Genomic DNA, 27,387 nt, shown 5'->3' with positions numbered 1-27,387 from the left:
AGCTGTTGGTTTGTTAGTGTTTGACCATCACCTGCCATTAAATTTAAGACATTGCACAGTTAAAATCATCCTGCTAAGTTTTTCATGTTTTTATATATCTTTGTATCATATCCATCTCTCACTTTGAAATTTTCACGGTCTGGCTTGATTGTAGATAATTTTCATAGTTAGTATCAGCATTTCTCAGTGTTGTAGCTCATTTTTATAAACATTAATCATCACACGTGAACCTCCCAAGTAGTTTCTTTCTTATTCACTGCACTGAACATTTGTTGCCTAGGATTTGAAGATTTCCTTTGAGTTTTTGATGCAGGGTTTATTCTGGTAGAGATTACTTTTAAGTAGCATTTTTGAACTAAATTCTCCAACTTTCTGTTAGTTTTTAAGGCAGTACTTATTAGGACATGTTTCATAAAAATATTTTCTATAGCAATTGCTATTTTAAAACAACAAACATTTTCTAATTGCTCAGCTTCATGGTGTTAGGAATTGTTCACTTTGAAGCAGTGATCACATAGTTACAGAGCATAATTTTTCTCCAAGGCCTGGCTCACCCGAGTCCTGTGACCTCGGCTGTCAAGCCCCTTAGCATCCTGGGCCACAGGTTCTGCCCCTGCCCCAGAACTTCTGGGAAGATCACATGGGATAGGGGTTGTGGGCATGCTGGGAACTTTGCCCATTGCCAAGTGCTCTAGAGGTGTTAGCAAGCTCATTATTAATATTGATTCATCAGCTGAGCTTTTGCTGTTTATGTATTTAGTATTGAATTGAGAGAACCTAAATCAGCTTTGTGGGGTTTGTTTTAGGTTTGGGAGTTAAGTGATATTGACCACGATGGAATGCTGGACAGAGATGAGTTTGCCGTTGTAAGTATCGCTCCCGACTTCCTGTCGCTGTGGGATCACAGATGCAGGGCTGGGAGGGCGCTCCGAGGCCGCTGGGTCAGCCTGCCATCTCACAGGGCTCCGTTCACATCTGGGCCCAGTGGTTTGAGGCCCTGAGCTGCCGCCTCTCCCCCATCCCCCACACTCTGCTTGCTCAGTCGTCCTCTCTTCCTTCCTCTTTTTCCTTTTCGCCAAGTTGACACCTTCCTACCCTGATTTCTCCCTGCAACCATCTTGCTGTCACATTTCCTCACTAGTCCGCATTTTTCAGCCAATCACTGCTGATGTTTATCCTGTTATACGCTTCCCCTCTTTCTTGGAGTGGGGTGGGGTAGGGGGGAGGGAAGGGCCTGTGGTCAAACTTTATGCTTTATATATATCTCATTTTTTAGAAAAAGAAAGGAAGGAACATTCCCTCCCCCTTTTTCCCCCATTTCCTCACCCACCCCACCATAATCAGGAGGCCTTGCAAATCCCATGGTCCCTACTATAGAAATGCCAGAGGACATTAGCTCTGCCCCATCTTGGCATTGAGGGTATTATTTTATTATTATTAATTACTTTATCCATCATGTATTCAGCACTTTTCAAATTTTCTAGTTTTTTTTTTAAATGTGAGTTGTACCCTGGTTTCATTTTTTAAATGCCAAAGGAAGTTTTGGAATTGCTGTCTAAGGTAATAGCAATGATAATGATAGCCAGTATTTATATAGCTCTTCAGGGTTTGCAAAATGCTTTACAGATATTGTCTCATTTTGTCCTCATGATCCATGTGCTATTATTGTCCCCATTCTACAGAAGAGGCAGCTGAGGCAGACAGAGGTTAAGTGACTTGCCCTGGGTCACACAGCTAGTATCTGAGGCAGGATTTGAACTTGGATCTTCTTGCCTCCAGGCCCCATGCTTCATCCATAGTGCCATCCTAGGTGCCTAGCTGGCAGAACCTTGCTTCTTACCATCTGCATAGTAACATATCAAGCTAAGGGCCAGGTAAATATCTCTCCACCCTCTGCCTCTGGGATGTTGAAAGAAGACAGGGTACTGAAATTGGCCACCGGTGCTTGGAAGCGTTTCTGGTCCTGGATTGGCTGGAGGTCTGTGGCCCCCGTCCCCCGGCTGTGTCGATTCCGCTGCAAGTTTACAGGGCTGCGCAGGGGCCTTGAAGCGTTCACACTCGAGGTGCCTGCTTTTGGGCCTCCGGCAGCTGGGGCTCCATTGGTGTTCATTGCTACAGGAAGTAAAGTAAAATGTGCCCCCCGAAGAAGAAAATGAACTCTTGGAGAATTTTTTCCAGTGGCATGGGCCGTGTTTGCTTCCTGACAGTTACCTGTTTAAGTAGCTCTCTGTTAATGTTTTCTGGGTGTTTTCCTGTCACTGATCTTTCCTAACCTGCCCCTCCCTGAGCCCTCCCAGGTAGCTGTGTTTTGGGTCACTGTGGCTCCACCAGATTTCCCCCGTGGAAGGAGTCCGGTGTTACGCGTGGCAGTCCTCGCCCAGCGCCCCACCGGAGAAGGTGGCAGGGGCACCTCCTCACCTCCTTTCTGGGGCCAAGCGTGGCCGTGAGCAGGTGAACGCATTCAGGTTTGATGACACCCTGACCAGCTTTCTTTCCGTTCACACGAGTCCTCCCTCGCTTCTCTGGGTCCGTCGCGGTCGTAGTTTCTGTCAGCTTGCTCTGGTGCCGTTCCATTCATGTACCACAGTTTCTTTAACTTCTCTCCCAGTCAATGGACATTTTCCCCCCAGTTCTTTGTTACTACAAAAAGTGCTGCTGTGGGGGCAGCGAGGTGGTGCAGTGGATAGAGCTCCAGCCTTGGAGGCAGGAGGACCTGCGTACAAATCCGGCCTCAGTCACTTGACACTTACCAGCTGTGTGACCTGGGGCAAGTCACTTAACCCCGATTGCCTTACTAAAAAGACCAAAAAAAGAGTCACTAGTGCTGCTCTGAGTATTGTGTGGTCTGTGGGTGGGTGGGTGGGTGGGTGGCTTCCTTTTTGTCCTTGGCCTTCATAGGCAATCTGATGTGCCTGGGTATCCTGGTTCCAGGGGAGAGTGTGGACAGTGATTGCTGGAGAATAGACCGAGGGAGGGAAGTTAGGGTTCAGCTCTAGGCCTAGGGCTTCTGTTTGTGTGGAATCTAGAGTTCAAAGGGAGTTTGGAAATTCAGTGGTCCAAGGGTTCTCTCTCTGGACACCCAAGAAGGCCACGAAACACGCCACGCTTTGTGATGTTGAGCTGGAACCCGCAGTAGAGATCGTGGGGCTTGTGTTAGTCATTTTGTTTAGTTTTTGCTTCATTTGTGACTCATCATACCAATTTTTTTTGGCATTTTGGGAATGAAATTGGAGCTTCTCTTTCATTGAGATGGCCTTCTTCATCAGAGTGCATTATCTGTCCTGTTTACTCTTGGATTTCAGGAGGTTTCAGATAAGTTTTTTTTTCCACTTATAGCATCAGCAGTCAGTCATTCGACATGCATTTATTAAGCACCTTCTGTGTGCTGGCCCCACACTGTGGGCACTTTTGAGGATGCTTTGGTTTTGTAAAACTGTGACTGAATTCCCAGCAGCACATTCCTATGCTTGGTTGGTTTCTCAGTCAGTAGATAGCAATAGTACAAATGCCATGGGATAGTTTCGTTTGGAAACTACTACTTGTCAAGGGTGGAAATTTAATAATCTAACCCAATCCACTAATTTTACAGGAATAGAAACTGAGGCTAAGAAAGGGCAAGTGACTTGCTAAATGTGACTCATTGAGGAGCACAGCTGGGATTTGAACTCGAGTTTTCTGGCTCCAAATTTGGGCCGCTCTGTTAGAGTTCAAGGGGAATTGCTGTCTGAAATAGGCGTCCTCTCGACAATATCCCCCATGAAGGGTGCCTGTGACATGGAGCTTCCTGTACAAGCACAGGATCTCTGCTAGAAGGTGCCTCAGAGAGCAGGGAGCCCACCTATTACCCAGGCAGTACGGAGCCCTGGCCATCTGCAGCAGGGGCAGCGCCTGCCACCCCACATTCTGTGGAGACGGCCCATTCTCCTTTGGAACAGCCTTCAAGGACAGCCTCCTCGTTTTGTGGAGACAGGCCAAGGCAAGCAGAGGGAGCTGACAAAGCCAAGGAAGTGTCTGAGGCAGGATTGGAATTCAGGCCTTCCTGACTGCCCCTGATGTGGAGACCGAATCTGCCACAGACTGCTGTTTGTGTTCTGTAGGGTGAGGGGAAGGAAGGGGTATATTTCCTCCTTCAGATGATGGGCCTTCAAGTACTTGAAGACAGCTACAGTGTGGCTCCCCCCCCCCCTTGTTCCATTGCCTTGGACCAGCGTGTTTGTGGCACGATCTTGAGGCCCTTCCCCTCCACCTCCCCCTTCTGTAGTGTGGTTAAAAGGGGACATTTTCTCTCCGTTAGGGAAACCAGTTCAAGAAGAGGTTGCTTATTCCTCTCAGCATTGTAACTTTCTCCCAGAGACAAGCACAGCGCTTTCAGAAATAAGATTGAGATGAGTTCTGGGAAATGGGCGTTTAGGCCAATCTTGCCAATCCCCTTAGGTTTTAGTGGAACAGAACCCTTTGCCCAAGGTCTCACGGAGTTGGAATCTCAGATCTTTGGATAGCCCACCCTTTTCCAGAACTAGAGGCGAACACTCAGGTAGCTTCCCCCAAAGCGTTGGCCAAGGAATGCGCTTCCCCCCAGAATCCCGTGGGAGTCCCGAGCGGCCCTTGTTTGGTCCACAGTGCCGGGGATGCCCTATAGGGCTGGGCAGGCTGGCGCCTGGGTCCCTGGACATCGGTCCCCTGGGCTTGGCCATCACTCGTCATTCGGGGCGCTGGGGGGCAGAGGTAGGAATTTTATTTGCCTAAGTTAGTGCTTGGGAAGTGCTCTCTAGGGTGAGATGAGTGTTGTCTGGAAGGGGTTACTTTGCCTAAACTTTGTGATTAATTTACTGAATTCTAGAAAAGAGGGACTGGCTTATATGCTTGTTGTTTTGCTGCCTTGTGGGCCGGTGTTGGGCGCCTACACAGCTGGCTGACACTTAGAACCGGATCGGCTGCATTCCGTTCTGCCAGTTCTCTTGGGGGCATGTCATTTCAGACCAGCTGCCTTTGGTTTCTCGTGGGTGTGGCCTTTTGGAGGGACTCGGTTACCTTGCGTCACTGGGCGAACTAAGCCAGCTTTGACTGGAGAGCTTCCGAGGCAGGAATTACATGTTTAATTTGATAATTGCATGTTTTCTTGACCCATTTTCCAATTTTTGTTTTTCACATTTTTCAAAAGTATTTTTAAAAGACCCAGAATCTGTTTTCTTTTTAAAGAATCCACTCATTGTCAGGTCTTACCTTTTCTGTATGATAAAATCATACATTTGGAGCTGGGAAGATACCTTAGGGGTCATCTGGTTTGACCCCCTCCTTTTACAGATGAGGAAAATGAAGCCCAGAGAGGCTCCACGCCCCTAGTCATACAATGAGTCTGAAAGACAGAATTTGAACTCAGGTCCTTTGGCTCCAGATCCAAAGCTCTTTCTCCTGTACCCCAGATCTCCACAATGTGGCTCACATCTGTCCTTTTCTTTCCATAATGAACAATTATTGATTAAACACCTACTGCATACTAGCCCTCTGCTAAGTGAGAGGAGGATACACATATAAGCAAACAAGACATTCTGCACTCTCAGGAGTGTATGTTCTAGTCAGGGAAGACAACACTTTAAGGGGAACTGGAAAAGGTATGAGAGAGGGTGCCCTAGCTGGGGCAAGGGGCAAGGCTGCCAGTGAGGATGCGGAGAAGTCCTGAGAGTGAGTTGAGCATGATGGGGTTCCTCAGGAAATGGCCATTTAGGCACAAAGAGCAGACCTTTGGGTGGAGGCACCTCAAAGGTGGGGGAGGGAGGGAGGCAGCTGGTGAGGAGCTGCTGTTTGTAGGGGGAGTTGTGGTCATAGGAACCAAGTGTGAGAGACTGACCAGGCATGGCTGATTGGGTCAGATTGGTAGAAGAGCCAAATTAAATTGCTTTAGAGACAGCCTCCAAGAAGGTGAGGAAGGTGTTCCCAAACAGCTCTGACTTCCTTCACTCAAATTTGTAGATAGGATGTGTGAATTTATTTGTTTAATTCCGGTTTTCTTGGGCTCATTTTAGTTAATTATTGCCAGATCTCTGGTCAAATTCCATGAGTTTGGTACCTGTTGGTGAAGCCTTGCCTCCTTTTCTTTGTTCTAAAACTACTATTTTTCATAGTAGAGGTTCCATCCCACTTTTTCATCCTCCCTGCCCCTTCCCATGTCGTTTATATTATTGATGAATAAGTCTGTGTTTACATGAATCCATAGTGTTTTAGGGCTATGATGGATCTTGGAGGTCACTGTTCCTTCATGTTTTCAGATGTGAAAACAGGCCCAGAGAAGGAGGTGACATGTAACAGAATTGAGAGTAGAATGCGGGTCTCCCAGCTCATGCAGACTCCCCCTCCCCAGTTTCATTCTTTGTGCTGCCATTTGCTTCCTTCATCAGTCAGCTCCCCAGCTAGAAAAGCCCCCTTTCTGTCAGTCTAGAATTTTAATAGGTCTGGTTAATTATTGTTGTTGCTTTGGTTTGCAGGCCTGAAATTGGTCTGGGTGTTTATTCATCCTTAGCATTGCTCAAGCCTCTAGGGGACTCAGGAGCACGGTGTTAGGCCCTTTGGGAGCTTTGAGGAAAGGAGGAACTGTCACCCTTGTGTCGAGACAGCTTGTATTCCTTCCGTGGCCTCAGGATGCTCATTCTTGCTGCTATTTTCAGGGACGCTAGCTGGCATCACAATGATCGAATCCCCCAAGGCACAAGCTGCCAGCTCAGAGATTCAGAGAGGGGAGCCGAGCACACTCTGTTCAGTCAGCGTTGGTGAAGCGCGTCTTTTGTGTGCTAATAAGAGATCACATTTCCCTAGTTTGATGCCAGACTTTCTTCACTGTGTGGGTAGCGTTCCCATTTTACAGATGAGTCAAGGGAGGCATTGGGCCAAGGCCCAAGGTAGTCTTTATTAAGTGCTCAGGGCTGGGAGGAAGGGAGAGGTGGGAGTGACCTGAGAGATAGTTGCCCCCTTTCCCAAGGCTGAATTGAGAGTTGACTTTACTTTTCTTATATCATTAGAAACAAGGTTTTGGGGCTGTTGGCTAGTTAAATGTGAAAGAGGTTCTTGTTAATATTGAAATAAATTTCGTTTGCCTTGGTGGAACATATAGATATGAGGAAAAGTTCTCTAAGCCTCCCTTTCTTCCTCTTCTGTGTCTGCCAGAGGGCTAGCCGAGGGTTTCAAGTCATAGACTTTTCAGAGCTGGAAGGGACCCCAGGACTTGGGGGGCCAGAGCTGGGATGGCCCTGGGGGCCTGCCTCCCCTTACCTGAGGCCCCTCACCTCATGGGTGCTCTCAGCACCCATCTCTGGCCCTCTTTTGTTGGAAGGACTAAGATTTGAATATAAGTGTAAAAGAAACCTCAGTGTCATTCACAATTTCAAGTTGGTCACGACTTTTGTGGAAAGTTTTAAAAATGTATTTTGAATTCGTTTGCGAAGGAAAGCAACACATTCAGGCAATGTGAAATTAAAAACATGTTCTTTAGCTTCCAAAAATTTTTGTTGTCCATTGACAACAGATGGCCAACTGTACTTTGTGTTTTCGTACCCGCCTTTCCAGGAAATCGCTTCCATCTGCTGAGAGGAACGCTGACCTTTTGTGGTCCTTGCTAATCACTTCCCCTCATTCAGTGCCAGCCTTGTACTTCTCTATAAATTCTAAATGGTCTTTGAGTCATGAGTTTTTGAGTCTGATCTGTTTCTGTAACCCCAGGCTCAGTGGGGGCTGAGCCAGAGCCAGGCCTCTTAGTGTGACTTGAAACAGAAGTTTAATTCTTGAGGCCTTCCTAGGGAGGGGAGAGCTTTTGGTCTGGGCCAGAGTATTAAAAGCTAGCTTTGCTGGGTGTGGAAGCTGGGTGTTTATCTCTGAATGTCAAGTGTTTCTGTTCACGGGATCCGAATTCATATCGGGCCTAAACTTATGCTTGGGGAAAAACACATTTAATCTGGATAGTTTTGCATTATGCGAAAGAAATGGAACGTGGAAATTACCAGACTGGCAAATGGAGCACAGACTGAGAGATTTTGCTAGAACAAGGGATGTGACTGGGTCCTGCTGGTCTTAGATGGGGAGCTGGTCACTGCCAGCTGGGTGCTTTAGATCAGAGTTGGAACGGCAGAGTGTCTCTACCTCTAATCTGGACCACAAACGACTTCCAACCCATTGAACCATGGCCCTGTCCCTGCCAGTGTTTGGGGTGGGGAGGTGCACTGGGGGAGCAGGATTGCAGGTGCCAGATTGGAAACCTTGACGTCCTTGGCTTAACGTGGGGCTGGGTGCACACTGTGATTGGCCAGTTGCCTGGTGCAGATGTTTTGGTGATGGGGAGAGACTTGTCTTCAGTGGCCCTGGAAATCCCCCAAAGAAGCTTCAGAACTGTAGCTATGACTGGCTTAACAGTCCTTTTTAAAAATTCATTTGTTCATCAGCCCATTATTTATTTGCATTTTAATGTACTTGTTTTAACATTCATTTTCAAAAATGTTGAGTTTCTAATTCTCTCCTCACTCTCTCCCACCTACTGAGAAGGCAGGCGGTATATTGATTATACTTGTGAAGTCATGTAAAATTTATTTCCATATTAGTCTTATTGCAAAAAAAAAAAAAGCAAGAAAAATAAAGTGAAAAAAGTATGCTTCAATCTGCACTCAGAGTGTGTCATTTCTCTCTCTGGAAGCGGTTAGCATTATTCATCATGAGTCCTTTAGAATTGTCTTGGACAGCTGAATCTTGTAGCTAAATCTTTCCTTGAAATATTGCTGTTACTGTGTATAATGAATGACCTGCTGGTTCTGCTCACTTCACTTTGCATCAATGCATATAAGTCTTCTCAGGTTTTTCTTTTTTTTTTTCAAAAAAAGTACACACACACACACACACACACACACACACACACTCTAGCTAGTAAGTGTCAAGTCTCTGGTCTGAGACTGGATTTGAACTTACGTCCTCCTGACTCCAGGGCCGGTGCTCCATCCACTGCACCACCTACCTGCCCCCCCCCAAAAGTATATTTTAAAATTTATTTCACTAAATTGTTTCCCAGCTACAGGTAAAAAAACCCAAACCATTTTTTAACATTCATTTTTTCAAATTTTGAGTTCTAAATTCTCCTCTTTCCTCCCGTTTCTCCACAACCCCTTGAAAAGGCAAGCAGTACGATATTGATTACATATATAAAGTCATGCAAAACATGTTTCCATATTAGCTGTGTTGCAAAAGAAGGCACACACAAAAAGAATGAGAAAAATAAAGTAAAAAAAAAGCATGGTTCAGTCTTCACTCAGAGTTCACCATTTTTCTCTCTCTGAATATGGATAGCAATTTTTATCATGGGTCCTTTGGAATTGTCTTGGATCATTGTCTTGATCAGAATAGCTAAGTCTTTCACAATTGATCATTGTTAGAATATTGCCATTACTATATACAGTGTTCTCCTTATTCTACTCACTTCACTTTGCATCATTTCATATGTCTTTCCAAATTTTTCTTTTTCTAAAAAAATTTATTTTTATTAATTTATTTTGATTTATCAACAATCACTTCCATATGCTTTTGAGCTTAAAATTTTTCTCCCCCTTCCTCCCCACCACCCTCCCCAAGATGGCACACAATCTGATACAGACTATATATGTATACATTCTTATTAAACATATGGTCAGATTAGTGATATTGTAAGTAAAAATTAGAACTAATAGGAGGAACCACCAGAAAGAGGAAACAAAACTCAACAGAAGAGAAAAACAAATAGCAAGTAGTATGCTTCCATCTGCATTCAAACTCCATAGTTCTTTCTTTGGATGTGGATAGCATTTTCCATCATGAGGCCTTTGGAGATGTCTTAGATCCTTGTATTGCTGGGAAGGGTTAAGTTTATCAATATTAGTCATCACACAACGTGGCTGTTATTGTGTTCCGAGTTTTTCTGAAACCATCCAGCTCATCATTTCTTATAGCACAGTAGTACTCCATTACGATCGTATGCCACAGCTCATTCAACCATTCCCCAATTGATATGTATCCTCTCAGCTTCTAGTTCTTTGCTACCACAAAAAGACCTGTTGTAAATATTTTTGTACATATAGTTCCTTTTCCTTTTTCTTTGATTTCTTTGAGATACAGACATATTAGTGGTATTGCTGGGTCAGAGAGTATGCGTAGTTTTACAGACCTTTGGGCATAGTTCCAAATCACTCTACAGAATGGTTGGATCAGTTCACAACTTCACCAACAGTGCATTAGTGTACTTATTTTTCCATATCCCTTCCAGCATTTATCATTTTCCTTTTCTGTTGTATTAGCCCGTCTGATAGTTGTGAGGGGGTACCTCAGAGTTGTTTTAGGTTTTATTTTTCTAATCAGTAGTGATTTAGAGCATTTTTCATATAATTATTGATAACTTTGATGTCATCTCTGAAGATTGCCTGTTCATATCCTTTGACCATTTGTCATTTGAGGAATGGTTCTTATTTTTATAAATTCCACTGTTTCCTATGTATTCGAGAAATGAGGCCATTTTCAGAAGAACTTGATGTAAAAATTGTTTCCCAGTTTCCTGCTTTCCTAATTTTGGCTGCATTGGCTTTGTTTGTGCAAAACCTTTTTAATTTCGTGTAATCAAAATTATCCATTTTACTTCTTATGATCCTGTCTCTTTTTTGGTCATAGACCCTTCCTTGTCTGTAGATGTAACAGATGAAAATTTCCATGCTTTCCTAGCTCGCTTATGCTATCCCCCTTTAGGTTTAAATCCTTTATCCATTTTGACTGACTCAGTGTTCCTGATGATGGTAACATATCTCCCCTTGGCTCATCTCTTTTGAAGGCCATGTTTCTGGTGTACTGTGCCCTGGAGAAGGAGCCTGTGCCAATGTCCTTGCCGCCAGCCTTGGTGCCACCTTCAAAGAGAAGAATGGTCAGTGCCTCAGCCTCGAAGCGGCCGATGCCTTCCATAGCACCTGCCAGGGAGCCCCGCCGGGCCTCGCCACCGGCAGGCATCTTACCTGCCAGAGCGGTGACACAGGTAACCAGGAAGCCACGCTCGAGATCCTTGTTAACTGACTGCATGGAATACTTTGCCCACCTGGAGGGAGTGTTCACAGATCTGGCGCTTACGGGACCGACGTTCTAGGATGTGCAGAAGAAGACCACGTGCACCATCTCAGAACTGTTCCTCCCCACTAACCCAGCATGCTTGCCCTTGCCTGGGTCATGCCCTGGGAAGTTCTGCTTCTGTCTGGTCACCTCTTGATTATTTGTAGGCTAATGATCCAATTTGGGGGTTTGCCCTGGAGATTTAGTATCACTATTAGAAACAATGCCTGTTTTGTACAAGGCTTTAAGCTTCACAAAGTACTTTCCTCGCACCAGCCCCATGAGTTAGGGAGTACAAATGGTATCATCCCCAGTTTACAGATGGAGAAGCTGAGGCTCGGGGAGGGCCCTCTGCCACAGTCCTGCAGCTCAGTAAATGTGACAGCTGGGACTGGAGCCCTGGACTCCTGCCTGCCCAGAATGAGTCCTGCTTTCCTTACAGTCCAGTTAAATCCAGCCTTCCTAGGTGAATGGAAGAAGTAAAGAAATTAGATTGGAATGAGCAAATTAATCAGCTCAAATCTGATAAAGAGGGAAGGGAAGCTGTCCGTTAGAATTTGAGGTCCTCTGGAGCAGCTAGGTGGCGCCCTGGATTCAGGAGGACCTGAGTTCAAATGCGGCCTCAGACACAGAACACTTACTGGCTGTGTAACGCTGGGCAAGTCACTTAACCCCATTGCCTAGCCAAAAAAAAAAAAAAGAATTTGGGATCCTCTCCAAGTGCCATCTCTCCATCCCTTTGGGGCCTGGCATCTCCCCTCCCCCTAGGGCAGTCAGGTCAAGGGGGAACTGGGCGTAGATGCAGTTGTTCTTTAAAGGGGTGAGGGCAGGGGTGGCATTGCTAGAACTCTGTTCCTGCATCGCGTTTTTCTTCAGCTCTTTTATTTTTGTTGAGACGCTCTCATTTTGGTGTGGGCAGCCTTGGAGGACAGTGCTCAGAGCTGAGGACAAACAGCCTGGGGTGCTGCGGGAGGGCGACGACCCCGGCTTGGGGGCCTTTCTGCTGAGCAGTTCTTTGCTTTTTTCAGTGGGTTGTATCACCTGCGGAAAAGGCAAAATATGATGAGATATTCCTGAAGACCGATAAGGACATGGATGGCTTTGTGTCTGGGTTTGAAGTCCGAGAGATCTTCCTCAAGACAGGATTACCATCTGCTTTACTAGCGCACATCTGGTAAGCATCTGTTTAAAGGCATACCCCAGCGTGCAGGGGCCAGCTTCCTCTCGTTTGTCCTGCCCTCCCCTTTCTCTGGGCGTCCCCTCAGGCAGGTCTGGGCCTGGAATATCCGCCTGCCACCCTGTGCTTGCTAAGATGCTTCCTTCAGGGCCCAGCTCAGCTGCTGGTTGCAGGCCCTTCTCCTTCCCTCCCTAATAAGCGCTTCTCCTGCACCCTTGGTACTTTGTTACTTGGGTACTTACCTTATCTCCCCCTCCTACATTGCAAACCCTTGTCATTGTTGCTTGCAAATGGTCAGCTTTGTACTGGCCCTTGCTCGATGTTTGAATCATGGTTGGAACACTTAGAAAAGAAAGAGTTTTTGTTTCAGGATTGTTTTATGTACAAACTGTAAAACTGAGCTGTGCCTCAAGGCCCACAAGTTATCCAAGGCCAGCAGTTGAGAGAACATGGTATCAGAAGCCACAGCATCATTGGAATGTCCTCTGAAAACGAAGAACCCAAATCGCCATGGTTGTGTTCGATGTTTAATTGAACTTAGGCTCAGTGAAGGGAGGGGAGCTACCTCTCCCACGTATACGCCCTTGGCCCCTGGTCTTTGGGCTTGGTACTCGGGGTGGGGTAGCCTGTGAACACTCCACCCTGTGGCATTACACTTGACCCAAAGGACCGTGGTGTGCTTATTCTCCAGAGTCTAATGCAAGAATGTAAGAGGTTGAGAGCTCAGGATTCAGCAGATTATTTTTTAAGCCTCTGCTTGGCCCATGAGGCGGCTAGGTGGCTGTGGATGTAGGGGAGGCCTGGAGTCAGGAGGACCTGAGTTCAAATCCAACCTCAGGCAGTTCCTGGCTTGTGAACCTGGGCAAGTCACTTCTATTTATCTTAATCCACTGGAGACGTGAGTGGCAAACCACTCCAGTATCTTTGACTGAATGACTGAACAATGAAACAACACTTGGCATGTAGTAGGTGTTTAAATTAGTAAATGTTGATTGGCTGTCACACTGTTATGTGCGAGGTCCTGGATTAGGCAGTGGGGACCCAAAGATGAAAGCAGAGATGGACAGCGCAGGCTCTGCTCTCAAGGAGATGGCCGTCCTTCGATGAAGTGAGGCTGGTTGGGAAAGCCTAAAGACAGGAGAAGGCTGGAAGATTGGTTGGTGTGTTACATTGATAGAAAAGGGAATGGTGGCCCAGGAGGCCAAGGTGAACGTACAGGGCACTGACAGAACTCCTTAGATTTTTTTTTTTTACTGACCTCGTGGATTTTATTGCTACAATATTATCACATAGGAGCTCCAGTCATGGGATGAATAGCTTACTCCCCAAATAGATTGTTTCTATTCTGGCCAGAAACTCTGAGGGTCTTCCCTTCCCAGACTGATTTTTTTTAAACTTTATTAATTTATTTTGATTTATCAGCAATCACTTCCATAAGCTTTTGAGTTTAAAATTTTTCTCCCCCTCCCTCTCCACCTTCCTGCCCAAGACAGCGCACAATCTGATATAGGCTCTACGTATACATTCCTATTAAACCTATTTTCACATTCGTGATGTTGTAAGGAAGAATTAGAACCAATAGGAGCAACCACCAGAAGGAGGAAACAAAACACAATAAGAGGAAAAACAGTGCAAATAGCATGCTTCCCTCTGCATTCAAACTCCATTATTCTTTTTCTGGATGTGGACAGCATTTTCCATCATGAGGCCTTTAGAGATGTCTTAGATTCTTGCATTGCTGAAAAGGGTTAAGTCTATCAATATTCATCATCGCACAACGTGGTATTACTGTGTACAACGTTCTTCTGGTTCTGCTCACTTCACTCAGCATTAGACCATAACAAGTTTTTCCAGGTTTTTCTGAAGTCTGCCTGCTCATCATTTCGTTTTGTTTTGTTTTGTTTTTGTTTTGTTTTATTGGTGAGGGCAGTTGGGGTTAAATGACTTGCCCAGGGTCACACAGCTAGTGAGTGTTATGTGTCTGAGGCCATATTTGAACTCAGGTCCTCCTGACTCCAGGGCCAGTGCTCTATCCACTGCGCCACCTAGCTGCCCCCCTGCTCATCATTTCTTATAGCACAGTAGTGTTCCATTACATTCATATACCACAGCTTGTTCAGCCATTACGTCATTGGTGGGCATCCTCTCAGTTTCCAATTCTTTGCCACCACAGAAAGAGCTGCTATAAATATTTTTGTCCATCTGAATCCTTTTCCCCTTTGTGTGATCTTTTTGGTATACAGCCCCAGAAGTGCTATTGCTGGGTCAAAGGGTATGCACAATTTTATAGCCCTTTGGGCATAGTTCCAAATTGCTCTCCAAAATGGTCGGACCATTTCACAGCTCCACCAACAATGCTTTAGTGTTCCAGTTTTCCCACATCTTCTCCAACATTTATCATTTTCCTGTTTTGTCATGTTGGCCAATCTGATAGGTGTGATGTGGTACCTCAGAGTTGTTTTGATTTGCATTTCTCTAATTAATAGTGATTTACAGGATTTTTTCATGTGACTATAGATGGCTTTAATTTCTTCATCTGAGAGCTGTCTGTTCATATCCTTTGGCCATTTATCAATTGGGGAATGACTTGTATTCTTATAAATTTGACTTAGTTCTCTATATATTTTAGAAATGAGGCCCTTATCAGAGACACTGCTTGTAAACTACTTTCCCAATTTTCTACTTTCCTTCCAATCTTGGTTGCATTGGCTTTGTCTGTGTTTTAAAAGCACATTTCACTGCTGCCTTTTCTCCCAGTATCTTTCCCATCTCTGTCCCCTCTCAATTCCATTCTCGTGTCCAGGGAAAACAGCTCAGCAAAACTGAGCAGCCCAGTCTGGGAGCCGGGCAGTGTCTCTGGCCCTTGAGGGGAGCAGAGGGCGCTTTGTTGTTATCTCTGGGTCGGAGCCTGGCCATTTAGAGTGGCTGTGGATTGAGAGCGACGGTGTTAGCTTTCCACCATTGTAGTCATTGGCCCTTATTTCTCCTGCTTCTACTTAATTTTGTGTCAGTTTCTACAGCTTTTCCATGTCTTTAGGAATACCTCATTTGGTTGACTATTCCTTACAGCGCAATAGTTTCCATTAATTCATGTGCTACAGCTTTTTTCAGTCATCCCTCGGTTAAGGACCACCCACTTGGCTCCAGCATTGTGCTTCTGCTGCCATTTTGGTAGATAGGGTCAATGGGATATATGAAGTCCCAGCTAAGATCCTGCTTTCTGCAGGAAGCCTTCCCTAGGCCCCTTAATTCCAGTGCATCCCCTCTGTTAATTATTTCCTGTTTATCCTGTATCTAGCTTGCTTTGTATATATGTGTTTGCATGTGGTTTCCCCCATTGGATTATCAGCTCCTTGAGGGCAGGGACTGTCTTTTGCCTCTTTTTGTGTCTCCAGCATTCAGCACAGTGCCAGGCACAGAATACGCACTTCATAAATGCTTATTGACTGACTGATTGACTGGAGGAACCGTTTCCTTCTCTGCCTTCCTGGGGGATCGGTTCAGGGATGAAGACCTTAGCGATTTGACTCCCATCATATTACATGGTTTCACAGCTCCTCAGGCAGTGTGTGCTGGTGGGCCCATTTTCCCACAGCCTCTTTCTGTGTTGGTCATTCTTTCTCTCTCTTTTCATCTTTGCTGGTTGGATAAACGTTGGAATGAGCCCCAAGTTCTTATTCCCCTTCCTCTTCTTTGTGACTTAGACACGTTTTCTCGTGGTCATTGATGGTTTGCATTTCTTTTTTTCAGAATTGTTCAGGTCCTTTGACTGTGTCAGGAGACCCCCATTGGGGAATGCTTTTAGCAGGCTTTTATCATAAATATTTGATGCAGAGATTTTTTCCCCCCTCATTTAATGGACCAATTCAGGTTGTTTTTTCAAAAGCCAACCTAGATTTTAAAAAGAGGTGTTCAGAGGATGGAAATGAGGATAATAGAGAATGTTTAAAAAGCCCAACATAGTCCTATAGTAATGTCCATTGCAGTAAAGCCTTGCACTGAGACTGGAGAGGAGAGCTAAGGGCAGCTAGAAGTTTTGTTTTCTTTTGTTTTTTTAAAAAAGGGGGGTCAGGGGGCAGCTAGGTGGCAGAGTGGATAGAGCACCGGCCCTGAAGTCAGGAGGACCTGAGTTCAGATCTGGCCTCAGACCAAATACTTGATACTTACTAGCTGTGTGACCCTGGGCAAGTCACTTAACCCCAATTGCCTTAAAAAAAAAACAAAAAAAGGGGGTCAAGGATACTGTGAAGGACAGGACCAGAATGGAAGTTGAGGCCCAAGATTAGGGAAGTGAAGAGAACAGCAAGCAGCTGTCTTCTGGGATCCAGGTGATCAGGCCTGGGCAGATTCCACTTCCTAGCTTGTGAATGGGATTGTGGAAGCGCTGTGGCCTTGGGGTCTTGTGGAGCATGGGAAGGGTGCTGTGGGGCTGAACACATGCCCTTTTTGTGTTTTTTTGGTTTTTTGCAAAAGGGAAGAGAATGAGGTGTATAAACAACATGGCAGTTAGCTTGACTTGGAGTTCCTGGAAAATTTTAGAATATGTTATTGAAAGGATTGTCATTAAACACATTGAAAGGGAATGGAAACCAAGAGTGCTGGCATGATTTCATCAAGAACCAGCTGTGCCAGACGAACTGAATTTCTCATTTTTATGGGGCTTTTATATTTATGTAGAAATTATTTATCTGTATCTTAGCAAAATGCTTGATAGGGCTACTCATGTTATTTTTATGCATGCGAAGAAGAGATGTGGGCTAGATGACATGGGGATTCAGAACCGATTGAGTGCCTTGATTTGACCCAAAGAGAAATTGTTGGTGGATTGATGTCAGCTTTGAAGGTCTCTAGTGGAGTACCCCAGGGATCTATGCTTGACCTTGGGTCTGACACTTTGACTGTAACTGAAATAAAGGACTAGATTGTATGCTTATCGGATTTGAAGATGACATAAAATTAGGAGGGATGGGTAATATGTTGGGTGATAACAAGGCCCCCCAAAATCTCAGGTAACTAGAGAATGTAGGCCTAAAGCTAGCAAATAGTATTTAATAGAGATATATGTAACATTTGGGATTTGAACCTAGGTCCCCTGTCTCCAAATCTAGCTTGTTTTCCAGCATGCCCTGCTGGCATCCAAACCCCAATCATAGCCCTTGGGCTCACTGTCAGAGACCAGTGTGATACTGACCCGTTACTCAAGACTCTTTGTACAACATTGTTCATCCGTCTCTGAAGCTGGAGCATGGCAGAGGCTGTGGGGGATGAGGGCCTTGGAGAGCAAACGGGACAGAGCAAGAGCCTGAGAAGAGAACCTTAGACTGAGAGCAGTTCTCTTTGACAGTGAAATGTGAGGCCCCCCCGTAGGAGCTTTAGAAAGCAGTGCGGTAAATGTCCAGTGCTGGACAGAAGCAAGGCATCGGGCTGGTTTCTCCATGGGGTCCTGAGATGCCTTTTTCACTCTTGCCCATGTTCCACTGTTTGGACGTCCCTGGGATTTCTCTCCAGTTGTTCTTTGCATTCTGGCTTGGTTTTTCTTGCAGTCCTTTGGCTGACGGGCCTGGGGAGGTCTCTGAAACCGGGGCGGGGGGGGTAAAAGGTTGGATCTCAAACAACCATGGAATCCCAGAGGGCAGACATAGCCTGTTTTTATGCAGGGAGGGGTTGGGGAGCCTGCTGAGACCTTGCCCCACAGAGGATCTGGTCAGATGGCAGGAACGTCCCAGGGACCCAGTCTGTCTCCCTAGCCAAGCCTCAGGCTCAACGCCCTTGGTGCCATCACCCAGGGAGAGCAGATGCTTTGCCAGCTGACTTTTTTCACTGGAAGGCTATTTGCTTCTTTCAAGAACCAGAACCCATGGAGGAAGGCACAGGCTTACAAGGCTACCTTTAGGGAAAAAAAAAAGGCAATTGGCATGGACTCTGTGAAAAGCCCTTTTTCTGTGTGATTTGAGTGGAAGATATTGTAATGGGCCAAATGAAGGACACAGATTCAGCAAATATTTATCAAGTGGCCCTTCTCCGTCAGGCTGGTAAACTCAGAGGCGTGTGGTCCTGGTCCTGGAGGGTCTTGGCATCCATCTCCCTAGGGGCAAGGGCTCAGGAGTATGTTGTGGTCCTGGGGAGGGAGATGGTGGTTGAGGTGGAGACAGAGAAGAGCCCCAGGCAGTCTGGGAGAGCTGGCCTTCAGTTCAAAGGTCAGATGTTTCCTAGCATTAGGTGGGCCAGGAACTGCGCTCCCTCTGAAGGAAGAGAAGGATGTGGCTGGCTGAAGAAAGGAGGGAGCCTGGGAAGGGCCTGCCCCAGCCCCCAGCCACAGCTCCCAGGAAGCAGGACCCTGAATGATGGATTGTCAACCTTCTTCTCTGGGGAAGCTAAGGCTGTTTTCCCTCTCTTGATTTCAACAGGGCACTGTGCGACACAAAGGACTGTGGGAAACTTTCCAAGGAACAGTTTGCCCTGGCTTTTTACTTCATTAATCAGAAGTTGACCAAGGGCATCGATCCTCCTCAGAATCTTTCTGCCGAGATGATCCCACCGTCAGACAGGGCCAGTCTGCAGAAGGTAAAAACTCACTTCCACAGGCACCTGCTAGGTTCTGGGCACAGATCCAGTGGCCTTTGTAGGAAAGTCACACAGGTTAGCGGAATGTTGGCCCGTCAGTGCAGGCAGGGGCTGATTGGGCTGGACAGTGGAGGCGGTGAACCTGGCTCTGACCCACTCTCCAAACTCGGGTTCTGAGTGGTGCCTCTGGACATGTGTGCGGGGGCCCCATACTGCTGGTCTATATGCTGCAAGCCTGCTTCCCCATCCATTCAGCCCTCCTTCCTCCTCCGGGAGGGCTGCTGGTTTCCCCAAGGCCGCCCATGCATTTCAGGTGAGAATGGGAAAGCCCAGGCTTGGACATTTGTGGGTCGCAGGAGTTCCTGGGTTCCCATCGGCCTCTGCCCCTCATGCCACTTAGTACCTTGCCCTCTTTCGGGCAGTCTGGAAACCCTTGTCAGCATCCCCTCGGCTGGCCCTTGGCTTCTGACAGCATCCTAAAAAGGCTTCCACAAGTTAGTATTCTTCCTTCGTTTGTTATCCTTCTAAGGTCAGGCGACTCGCTCATCCCCATGAGCCTTGGGGCCTGTAAAGCCTCCCTGTTTGTCTCAGTTCCCCTCCTCACAGATCTCTGTAACAGAACAGGGCCTGTCAGGTTACTTCATAAGGTATCTGATGAGTTGTGAGAACTGTCTTTTAAATAAATATTAATTATTGTTGTTTTGCACTAATTTAACCAAACAGGCAAAAATTCTATTTTAACAAACTTGGTGGAACCTTAAAATTGCATTTTTTCCAAACCATTTTCAATGGAAATCCCCTGGTGTAGCGTGTTGAGGGGCTTCGTTAGCAGACAGAGTGAGCGTCCGGGGAGAGTGTTTATTTACCGAATGTAGTGACTTCTGGGTTTGAGGGGTGAGGGGGATAGAAGTTTCTTTTTGGGTTCCCGGGCTGTGGGCTCAGCTGAAAGAGGCAGCCCTGAGCACGGTCCATGCTGCTGCTTTATCCGCATTTCTGCCTCCCCTGCAGTGGTCTGTCCAGGCCCGTGGCTCCTGCAGCACGCAGCATGGACCGCCTTTCTCTCATGCTGCCCCTCCCCCCAACACCCCCGTCTCACAAATACAGATACAGTAGAAAGCAAACTACAAAACCAGACAATTTCCATTCCTTCCATTGGAGAACTCATGGAGTTATAGCTTTAGCACTGCAGGGGGCCTTGGAGATTATCTCATAAGCACCCTCCCTCCTCAGGGCCCAGAGGAAGCACAGGGCATGACAGTGTAACTGCTGCTGGCAGAGATGGCTGAATGGTCACAGAGAGGGGGAGGGGAAGGGGAAGTGTCCCCAGGGCTGGAGAAGGACCAGTAAGGGATGGGAAGGGAGTCTGCTAGCTGGAAGCCAGGGGTCTTGCCCTGGTCAGTGTTAGAGCAGATCACTGAGCAGATGGGGCGGGAGCCATGACTGCCGAGCCCATCCTGTCCAGCTTCAGCCAGGGCAGGACATTCCAGCTTGCCCAGTTTCCTTTTGGGGCTTGCTGCCTGACCTAGCCAAGAGGGGTGCCTCCATTTTGTAGCAGAGTTCTTGATGAAGTGTCATATTCTTGTGTAGAAATGATTGAGAGAGTCTGCCAGAGGATAGTACGGTTAAATGAATTCGGAACTGGTCGAGTGACCTGACTCTGAGATGGATGGGTCGGTGGCCTTGTGCCAGGGGGCCCAGGGCAGTAGCCCCGGCAGCTGTGATTGGCAATCCAGGGCTAGTGAGCGCTCTGGTCAGTGCCTTGGAGAGAGGCATAGATCTTATCTTGAGATTGGCAGAATGTATCAGATTGGGAGAGGGAGAGTTTGGGGTACAGGGTGGGCATAGGGAACATACTAGGTGACAGCGAGTGTCAGAGAGATCTTGGCATGCTAGAGCATGGGACTGAATCTCATAAAATGAAATTCCATAGGGTTACATGTAAAAGGCCTGAATTTAGGTATGAAAAGTTTTTTTATGGAAAAGATGTGCAATTTATTGTGGCCCCCCAGTTCAGTAGGAATCAGCAGAGGGATATGGCAGCTTCCAAACTCCTGGGAACAGGGACGCGATGCTGTTCTGTGCTCTGCTTCGCTCAGACTTCATCTGGAGCATTGGGCTCAGTTTGGGGCACCTCGGTTTAAGAAGGATGTTCATGAGCAGGAGAGTGTCCATAACTGGGCAGGCAGCATGGCGAAGGGCCTGGGGTCATGATGTGTGAGGATAGGCTGGAGGGACTGGCCACCTTTAGCTTAACGGAAGCAGCTCAGGGAATGGCATGATCACATATCTGAAGGGCTGGCACAGGCAGGGAGAGATCAGGCTGGCTGGCTTGTCGTCTCTAGGGGGTGGGACAAGGAATGATGGGGGGGGTGTCTCTGGAGGGGTCTGATTCGGCTTCCCCAGAGCAAGTGGGCTCACCCAGAGCTTCCAGGCTCCCCTTCTGTGGGGCTGTCGGGAGGGTTCCTTTCACATCGGGCTTAGACCAGGCAGTCTCTGAGCTCCCATCTAACTTTCCACCGCAGAGATTCTGTGATTAATTTAATGCCCTGCCTTTACAAATGAGGAGTCTGCCCCAAGATGGTCACAGCTAGCAAGTGCTTTCCAGTGATTGGACCAGTGTCCTTTCAGTGGAAAGATGACGCACATTTGAATCCTGGGTATGCAGCTGAGAACCTGCGTGACCTTGGCCAAGTCACTCGTCCAGTGGAGGCCCTGCTTTCCTGCTGGGTACATGAGGGTTTTGTACATGATGGTCTCCACAGTATCCTCTAGTCTGTTGCTGCCACGTGGCCACCTCCTCACCGCATCGATCAGCACGATGTCATTTCACAGTCCATTGACCAGGGCATGTGATAACTTTGCCAGCCAATGTGAAAATGGAATTTTGCCTGTTTTAGCTGAGGTGGTCACTATATCTCCTAACCTAAAAATCTCGGTGCTAATTTTTACATTGATCTGAGGTCTTTGGAGAATATCTATTTTCTCTTTGTATTCTGATTTGAAAAAAATGCTCCCTTTTTTCAGTCATGCCTAACCTCTTTGTGACGTTTGCTTTCCTTTTTGTGTTTTTTCTAGTTTGGACCCTTTCTTCCCTTCTGCCGCCCTCTGCTTTGCGCCTTTCTTGTACTCTCAGTTTCTTAACTCTCCTCTCTCTCTCAAGGTCAGAGCTTTACTTTATGCCTTTTCGAGAACTCGCTGTGTTTTGGTTTATGGGGCTCTGTTTTGAAGCCCGAGGTTCCTCCCAAAGTGTCCCCAGCCAGGCCCCATTAAGGCAGGATGGCTCAAAACTCTCCTGCATGGCATGTGCCTCCCTGGCCTGGCCAGGGTGCCCTCTTTGCCTGGCTTGACCTCCCCAAGAACCTGATGGGAGAGACTGAAGTGGGTCTGCATGGGGAAAAAAACCATTCGAAAGACAGAAGACATCACATTGCTCTTTCCCCCTTCTCCCTCTGAATGCTGAGATGTCAGCTGGCTCCCATTCACCTCAATATCCAGCTGCATTCATAGAGCTCACACCATTTTCGGACTGTGTTCATTCATTTCCCCTCTGTGGCTTCAGAAGTTATAACCAGCAACAAGAACTGCAAATTACAGGGAAAAGGATTTACCTTGGCTGTTACTCAAGGAAATGGCCCAGCGGTAGACTGGGGTACCTTGGGAGGTAGTGAGCTCCCTGTCACCGAAAGTACTCGAGTCCCTGTCAGGGTTGCTGTAGAGAGGACTCTCACATGGGCTCAGGCTACATGACCCAACTTTGAGAGTCAAAGATTCTTGATTTGGTGGGGAAACATCTGAGGAGTCTCCAGCATTTCATCTTAAAGCCCGAGTTCTGAACATTTTCCCCTTACAGGGGTATTGGAGTTATTGAAGTGAATCTTCCTTGGTGTGAAGCCACATCTGCCAATGGCCCCATTCCAGCTGCTAGGAGGGAGGGCTCCCTGGCTCACAGTAGGAAGGCTGTTGACACAGACCAGGCCTTGGGTGGCAGGACCCTTGTACCAGGCCCTGGAGAGTTTGGCAGAAATGATTCTTGGTACATTGACAGTTAGTGGGAGTCAAAGCCCTGAATTCTCAGCCCTGGACTTTGGCTCAGCCAGGGAGCTGATGAGGCATAAGGCACAAGGTGGAGCAGAGCTGACTTCCCTGTAGCACACTGAGGAGCACCTATTGGGTGCCAGCCAGAAGCACTTTGGTGTGTGTTCAGACCAGGAGCCAGTACGTGGACAGAGCGCTGGGCTGCTGGCTCTGGGGGAGAAGTCTATATAATAGGGACTTAATAAATGCTAAATTCACTCACATATATTCAGCCCCATATGAATAGCCCCAGCAGGCCATCACCCATCAGATCCAGAACTCTCAAGTACTTGTCCCCTTCAAGCCATCCCACATGATCTCAGCCATCACCTTAAGGCATGTCCTTCTAGTCACAAAGGGGGCTGAACTGGGGAGACTAGCTGGATCTAGGGTACTTCCATGGAAAACTGGGAAGGGCAGGCCCTGCTCCTGTTAATGACCAACTGCCCTGGAAGAATTTGAGAGTGAAGGGGTCACTTTTGGGGCTTAGGAGGGTGGCAGTGGTTTATCACGTGACTGCCACTTACTAGAGGAAGTGGGTACAGTGGTAGGGGGAGAGCCTGTATTTCATAAAATATGTATTTTTTAATTTTAGGAAGCCACCACAGAGCAGAGGTAGACCCACTTTCCCTAGGACAAGGCTTCTTCGCCTGCTCTCTGGCCACCTTTGACGTTCTGAGAACTGTAGCTCCAAACAGTTGGTTTCCCTTGTATGGAATCTTACGGATTTTGTTTGCACTTAAAAACGTGTCCGAGAAGGGGTCCCTGACCAACTGACTGTGCCCCAGGGGTTGGTGACACAAAGGTGTTAGGAACCATGGCCTAGAGAATTAGAGTAGATTTGGGAGTGTTGTTTGCTTTTTGATTAAAGAATGTCTTCATTTTGTTAGGCCCGAGTTTACTCCTCTTCCCAGTGACACCACCTTGTGTTCGTCTCGTGCCTTTGATGTTATTTGTATAGATGTTGTTGTATCTTGTGACTGATAATAAAGCTGTATGTGTGTATGTTCTATTTCTAGAGCTTTGTAGGCTCGAGTCCAGTGGCTGATTTTTCTGCTATTAAGGAACTCGATTCCCTGAACAACGAAATAATGGATCTGCAGAGGTATGTGGAACAAGATGGTAGCAAGCTTCTTTCTTCTCTCTTCTTTTTCTGATGCTGACTAAAGGCCTGGGAGGGTCCAGGCCCTCGGCCACCATTCCTCACCACCCTGGGGGTAACCAAACCCTCGGCACCATCCCTGCCTCAAGGAGGAGAAAATGGAGATTCCCGGAGATGGGTGGTACAGCTGGCACCTAGCCAGTGGTCTTCAAGACTTGTATCTTTTTTTAACTTGACTTTTCCTGGCTTAGCGGGATGCCGATCAGTTTCCGTACATTTCAAGAATATAGATTCAAATAGATAGGGCTGGTGTTTTTAAGAATCAGAATAGTAATACCTCCCTTCTTACCCTCCAGCATGAGAGAAAAAGTATTATTAGCTCTCCTTTTTAGTGAAGAAATGGAGATGAGGAGAAGGGCACCAACTTAGCTGGCATCACATGGCACCAAAGTTGTCATACCAGTCAATCAGTCAATATTTATTAAGCACATAGTGCTAAGCTATAGCTTCGGTCTTTGGTGTGTCCAAGCCCAGTGCTGTTCTCCCTACCCCCCTCCCACTCTCACCTGTGATGCTTCTGTTCAGGTCAGCAGTTACTGGGCTAACCTGCCTTAGTCTCATTCGCCTGGTTGTGCCTCTTCTTTGGGGCAGCATAGAATTAGTTCCTTGGGAAAAGTTCATTGCTGATCAGTTCTCCTGTACTGAGGATAGAAGAGATCTGCAGGCTGCGTGGCCTAACTGAAAGAGATTTGGGCTTGTTGTAGAGAGATGCCTGTAGGTAATGACAGCTATCACCTTGGGGCATGTGGGGCCTGGGGAGCTAGTGGTCTTCAAGCAGAGACTGCCAGATCCGTTGCCTGAGATGCTTTTGAGGACTTTCTCAGGAGCATTGGTTGGACCTGACATGCCTTCTGCCTCTGAGATTCTGTGAAACAGTTACTGCAGACATGAAAATGGATGTTGACTCACAGATCAATTCTGTGAGGAGTTTGGTGTTGAATGGAGGGGAAGATGGATGGCTGGTCTCTGAGGAGCCCATCGGCTTTGTTACTGAGCACATTCACGCCTCTCTCTATCGCATCACCCACTCAGTACATGAAGAGCCTCTCCTGCTTTCCTCAGTAACCCTGGTGAGGAGATCAGTGTGGCAAGGATTGTCATGCCTGTTTTTCAGAAATTGAGGAAGTTGTGATCTCTAAGATGCAGTAAAATGTCTTGTCGCGGTTGGGAGACAGTTAATATCCAGTCCATGGTCCCCCTTGAATCCTCTCACCAGCATCCCACCCTCCCATTCCCCCTTGCCCCAGCCCTAGTGAAGTGCTGCAGCAGGCAGCTGGGGGCCAAGGACAGGCGGGGGCACATGATGTGCGTGACTCTTGAGCTGAAGGAATTTTCTGGAATACCCCCTTTGAGCATTTGAAGGCTTGGATTTCATGACTGTTATGACACAAAGGGAAATATCTTCACTGAGCTTTTGTGTTTCTGATCATTCTCATTTATGCTCATTCCCATCACCTGTCACCTTCATTAATGTCATCAGCAGTATTCCCCTGCTAAAGTTATGCTTATTCAACTCAGTTCACTGTTAGAAGTGGTTGTGCTGGGGCCCAGTGGTGCCTCAGCCGGCTTTAGTCTGACAGTGTTCGGTGCAGACTGTTTTTCATTCCAGTGAATAATGGGTCTCCCTGCTCAGAAGCTGTGCCCAGTGACTCAGCCTTTCTCTTTCTGCTCTCCCTCCTCCCCTTCTTCCTTTCCCTCTTCCTTCCTCCCTCCCTCCCTCTCTTCCTTCCCTGCATCCTCCCCTTCTCTTCCTTCTTCCTACTCTCCCTCCCTCCCTCCTTTGCTCACTCCTTCCCTCCCTCCCTTGGGTTGCTGATAAGAGAGCTGTATCAATATCAGGGTAGCTAATTTTTAGTAGTTAGGGACTGGGGCAGTCAATAGCTTGAAGTCTGGCAAAGGTTAACCCAGAATGTGCTAAGACCTATCATGTTCCCAGGCCTGTTCTGTGCTCACAGCCTAGCATGTCAGTCAGATCAAGCACAACCATGAATTTAAATCAGTCCTCCTTCCTGTCCTTAGACTCCCAGCTAGTGGGCACCTTCTCCCCGAGGCGGCTTCCCCAGGGCTCTCCTGGCCTGTAACCCCTTCCCCCTCCCCCTCTCCTCGCCCCAGGGCCTCATGATCCTCTCTGCATGAGCCTCTCCTCGTCTTGTGTGCTAGGGTGTATTTTTAGCTGTAAGTGTGCATTCTGATCCCCATGACAGGACTGTAAATTCTAAGACCTTTTCTTTATAAACCAAGCATCCTCCCCACTCTGGCCCTCAGTGTGTAGTGGCTGCTAAATGCAGTTGTTTTGATTTTTAACCCTGGGGCAGGACCAGACAAACCTCTGCTTGGGCCCAAAGGGCAACAGTCTCACCAGTAGGAAGCTCTGGTCTTTAAAGGACAGTGCCCAGTGAAGGGGAGAGTCCCCGGGTTATCTCAGTTTTACAAATGAGGAAATGGGCGTTCCCAGAAGGAACATGACCCCCAGCTAGTAAATGTCAGAGCCGGGACTGACACGGAGGACTCCCCACGCCAAGACCAGGATGGGGCAGACTCAGCTTTTGTAGGGGCAAGACACAGAGAGGCAGATTGCTGCTCAGGGTGAGGAAGGCGATCTCTCTGTGTGGGGAGGAGGGGAGTTCCATGTTGCTGGATGTCTTCAAGCAGAGGTTATGGGATGGCCTGTGGGAAGGGCTGGAGAAGGGAGTTCATGCTTCAGGTCGAGGCTGGACTAGATGGGTGCTTTCCACCTTTTTCTTTTTCAGAAAAATTAACTAATTAATTATTTACAAGCAGTTATCTCTCCTTCCCACTGTCTCCCCAATTGAGCAGTTTTTTTAAGAAGACCAAAACCAAAACCCTTGTAACAAATGTGCGTTGTCTAACAAAGCCGATTCCCTCGCTGGCCATCCCTGGAAGTGGATGTCTGTCTCCTTCTGCAGTTTAAATCCATCATCTCTGCCGAGGTGTGTTGTGCTTCGTCCTGGGGCCTCTGCCACTGTCATTGCTCTGAATAGAGTTTTGAGGTCATTCAGAGTGGTTTTCCTATGTAATGTCATCGTGTCAATGGTTCTGCTCACTTTGCCTCCGTTCACACAGATCTTCTCAGTTTCCCCTGAAACTGAGCGTTTCTTCATTTCTCACGGTGTGGTGCCGTTCCTTTCCTCTGTCCGCCAGTTTGTCTAGACCTTCCCCCATAGGTGGGCACCCTCTTAGTGTGCAGTGTCAGTACTGCAAAAGAGAGACTTGCTATAACCAATTGTGCACTTCCGGATCTTTTCTCTCCTTTCTTTGATCTCTTTGGGGGCAGGCCTAGTGTCTGGGTCACTGAGTC

The 27,387-nt window shown here is 47.2% G+C and overlaps 1 protein-coding gene across 1 annotated transcript in view; it reads left to right on the top strand.

Moving 5' to 3' along the window:
• The window catches only part of EPS15 (epidermal growth factor receptor pathway substrate 15), a 129,691-nt gene that overhangs the window by 58,132 nt on the left and 44,172 nt on the right, over nucleotides 1-27,387 (top strand). The window contains 5 exon segments of the mRNA XM_020987743.2: nucleotides 807-866; nucleotides 10,823-11,020; nucleotides 12,120-12,265; nucleotides 18,676-18,832; nucleotides 23,926-24,011. Of these exon segments, the coding sequence (XP_020843402.1) occupies nucleotides 807-866; nucleotides 10,823-11,020; nucleotides 12,120-12,265; nucleotides 18,676-18,832; nucleotides 23,926-24,011 (647 nt within the window).

Source organism: Phascolarctos cinereus, unplaced genomic scaffold, assembly GCF_003287225.1.
Source record: "Phascolarctos cinereus isolate Bilbo 61053 unplaced genomic scaffold, phaCin_HiC Scaffold_5;HRSCAF=322, whole genome shotgun sequence".
NCBI classification, from domain to species: Eukaryota; Metazoa; Chordata; class Mammalia; order Diprotodontia; family Phascolarctidae; genus Phascolarctos; species Phascolarctos cinereus.
The sequence above is the reverse complement of the archived record's forward strand: the minus strand, read 5'-3'. Positions and strand labels throughout refer to the sequence as shown.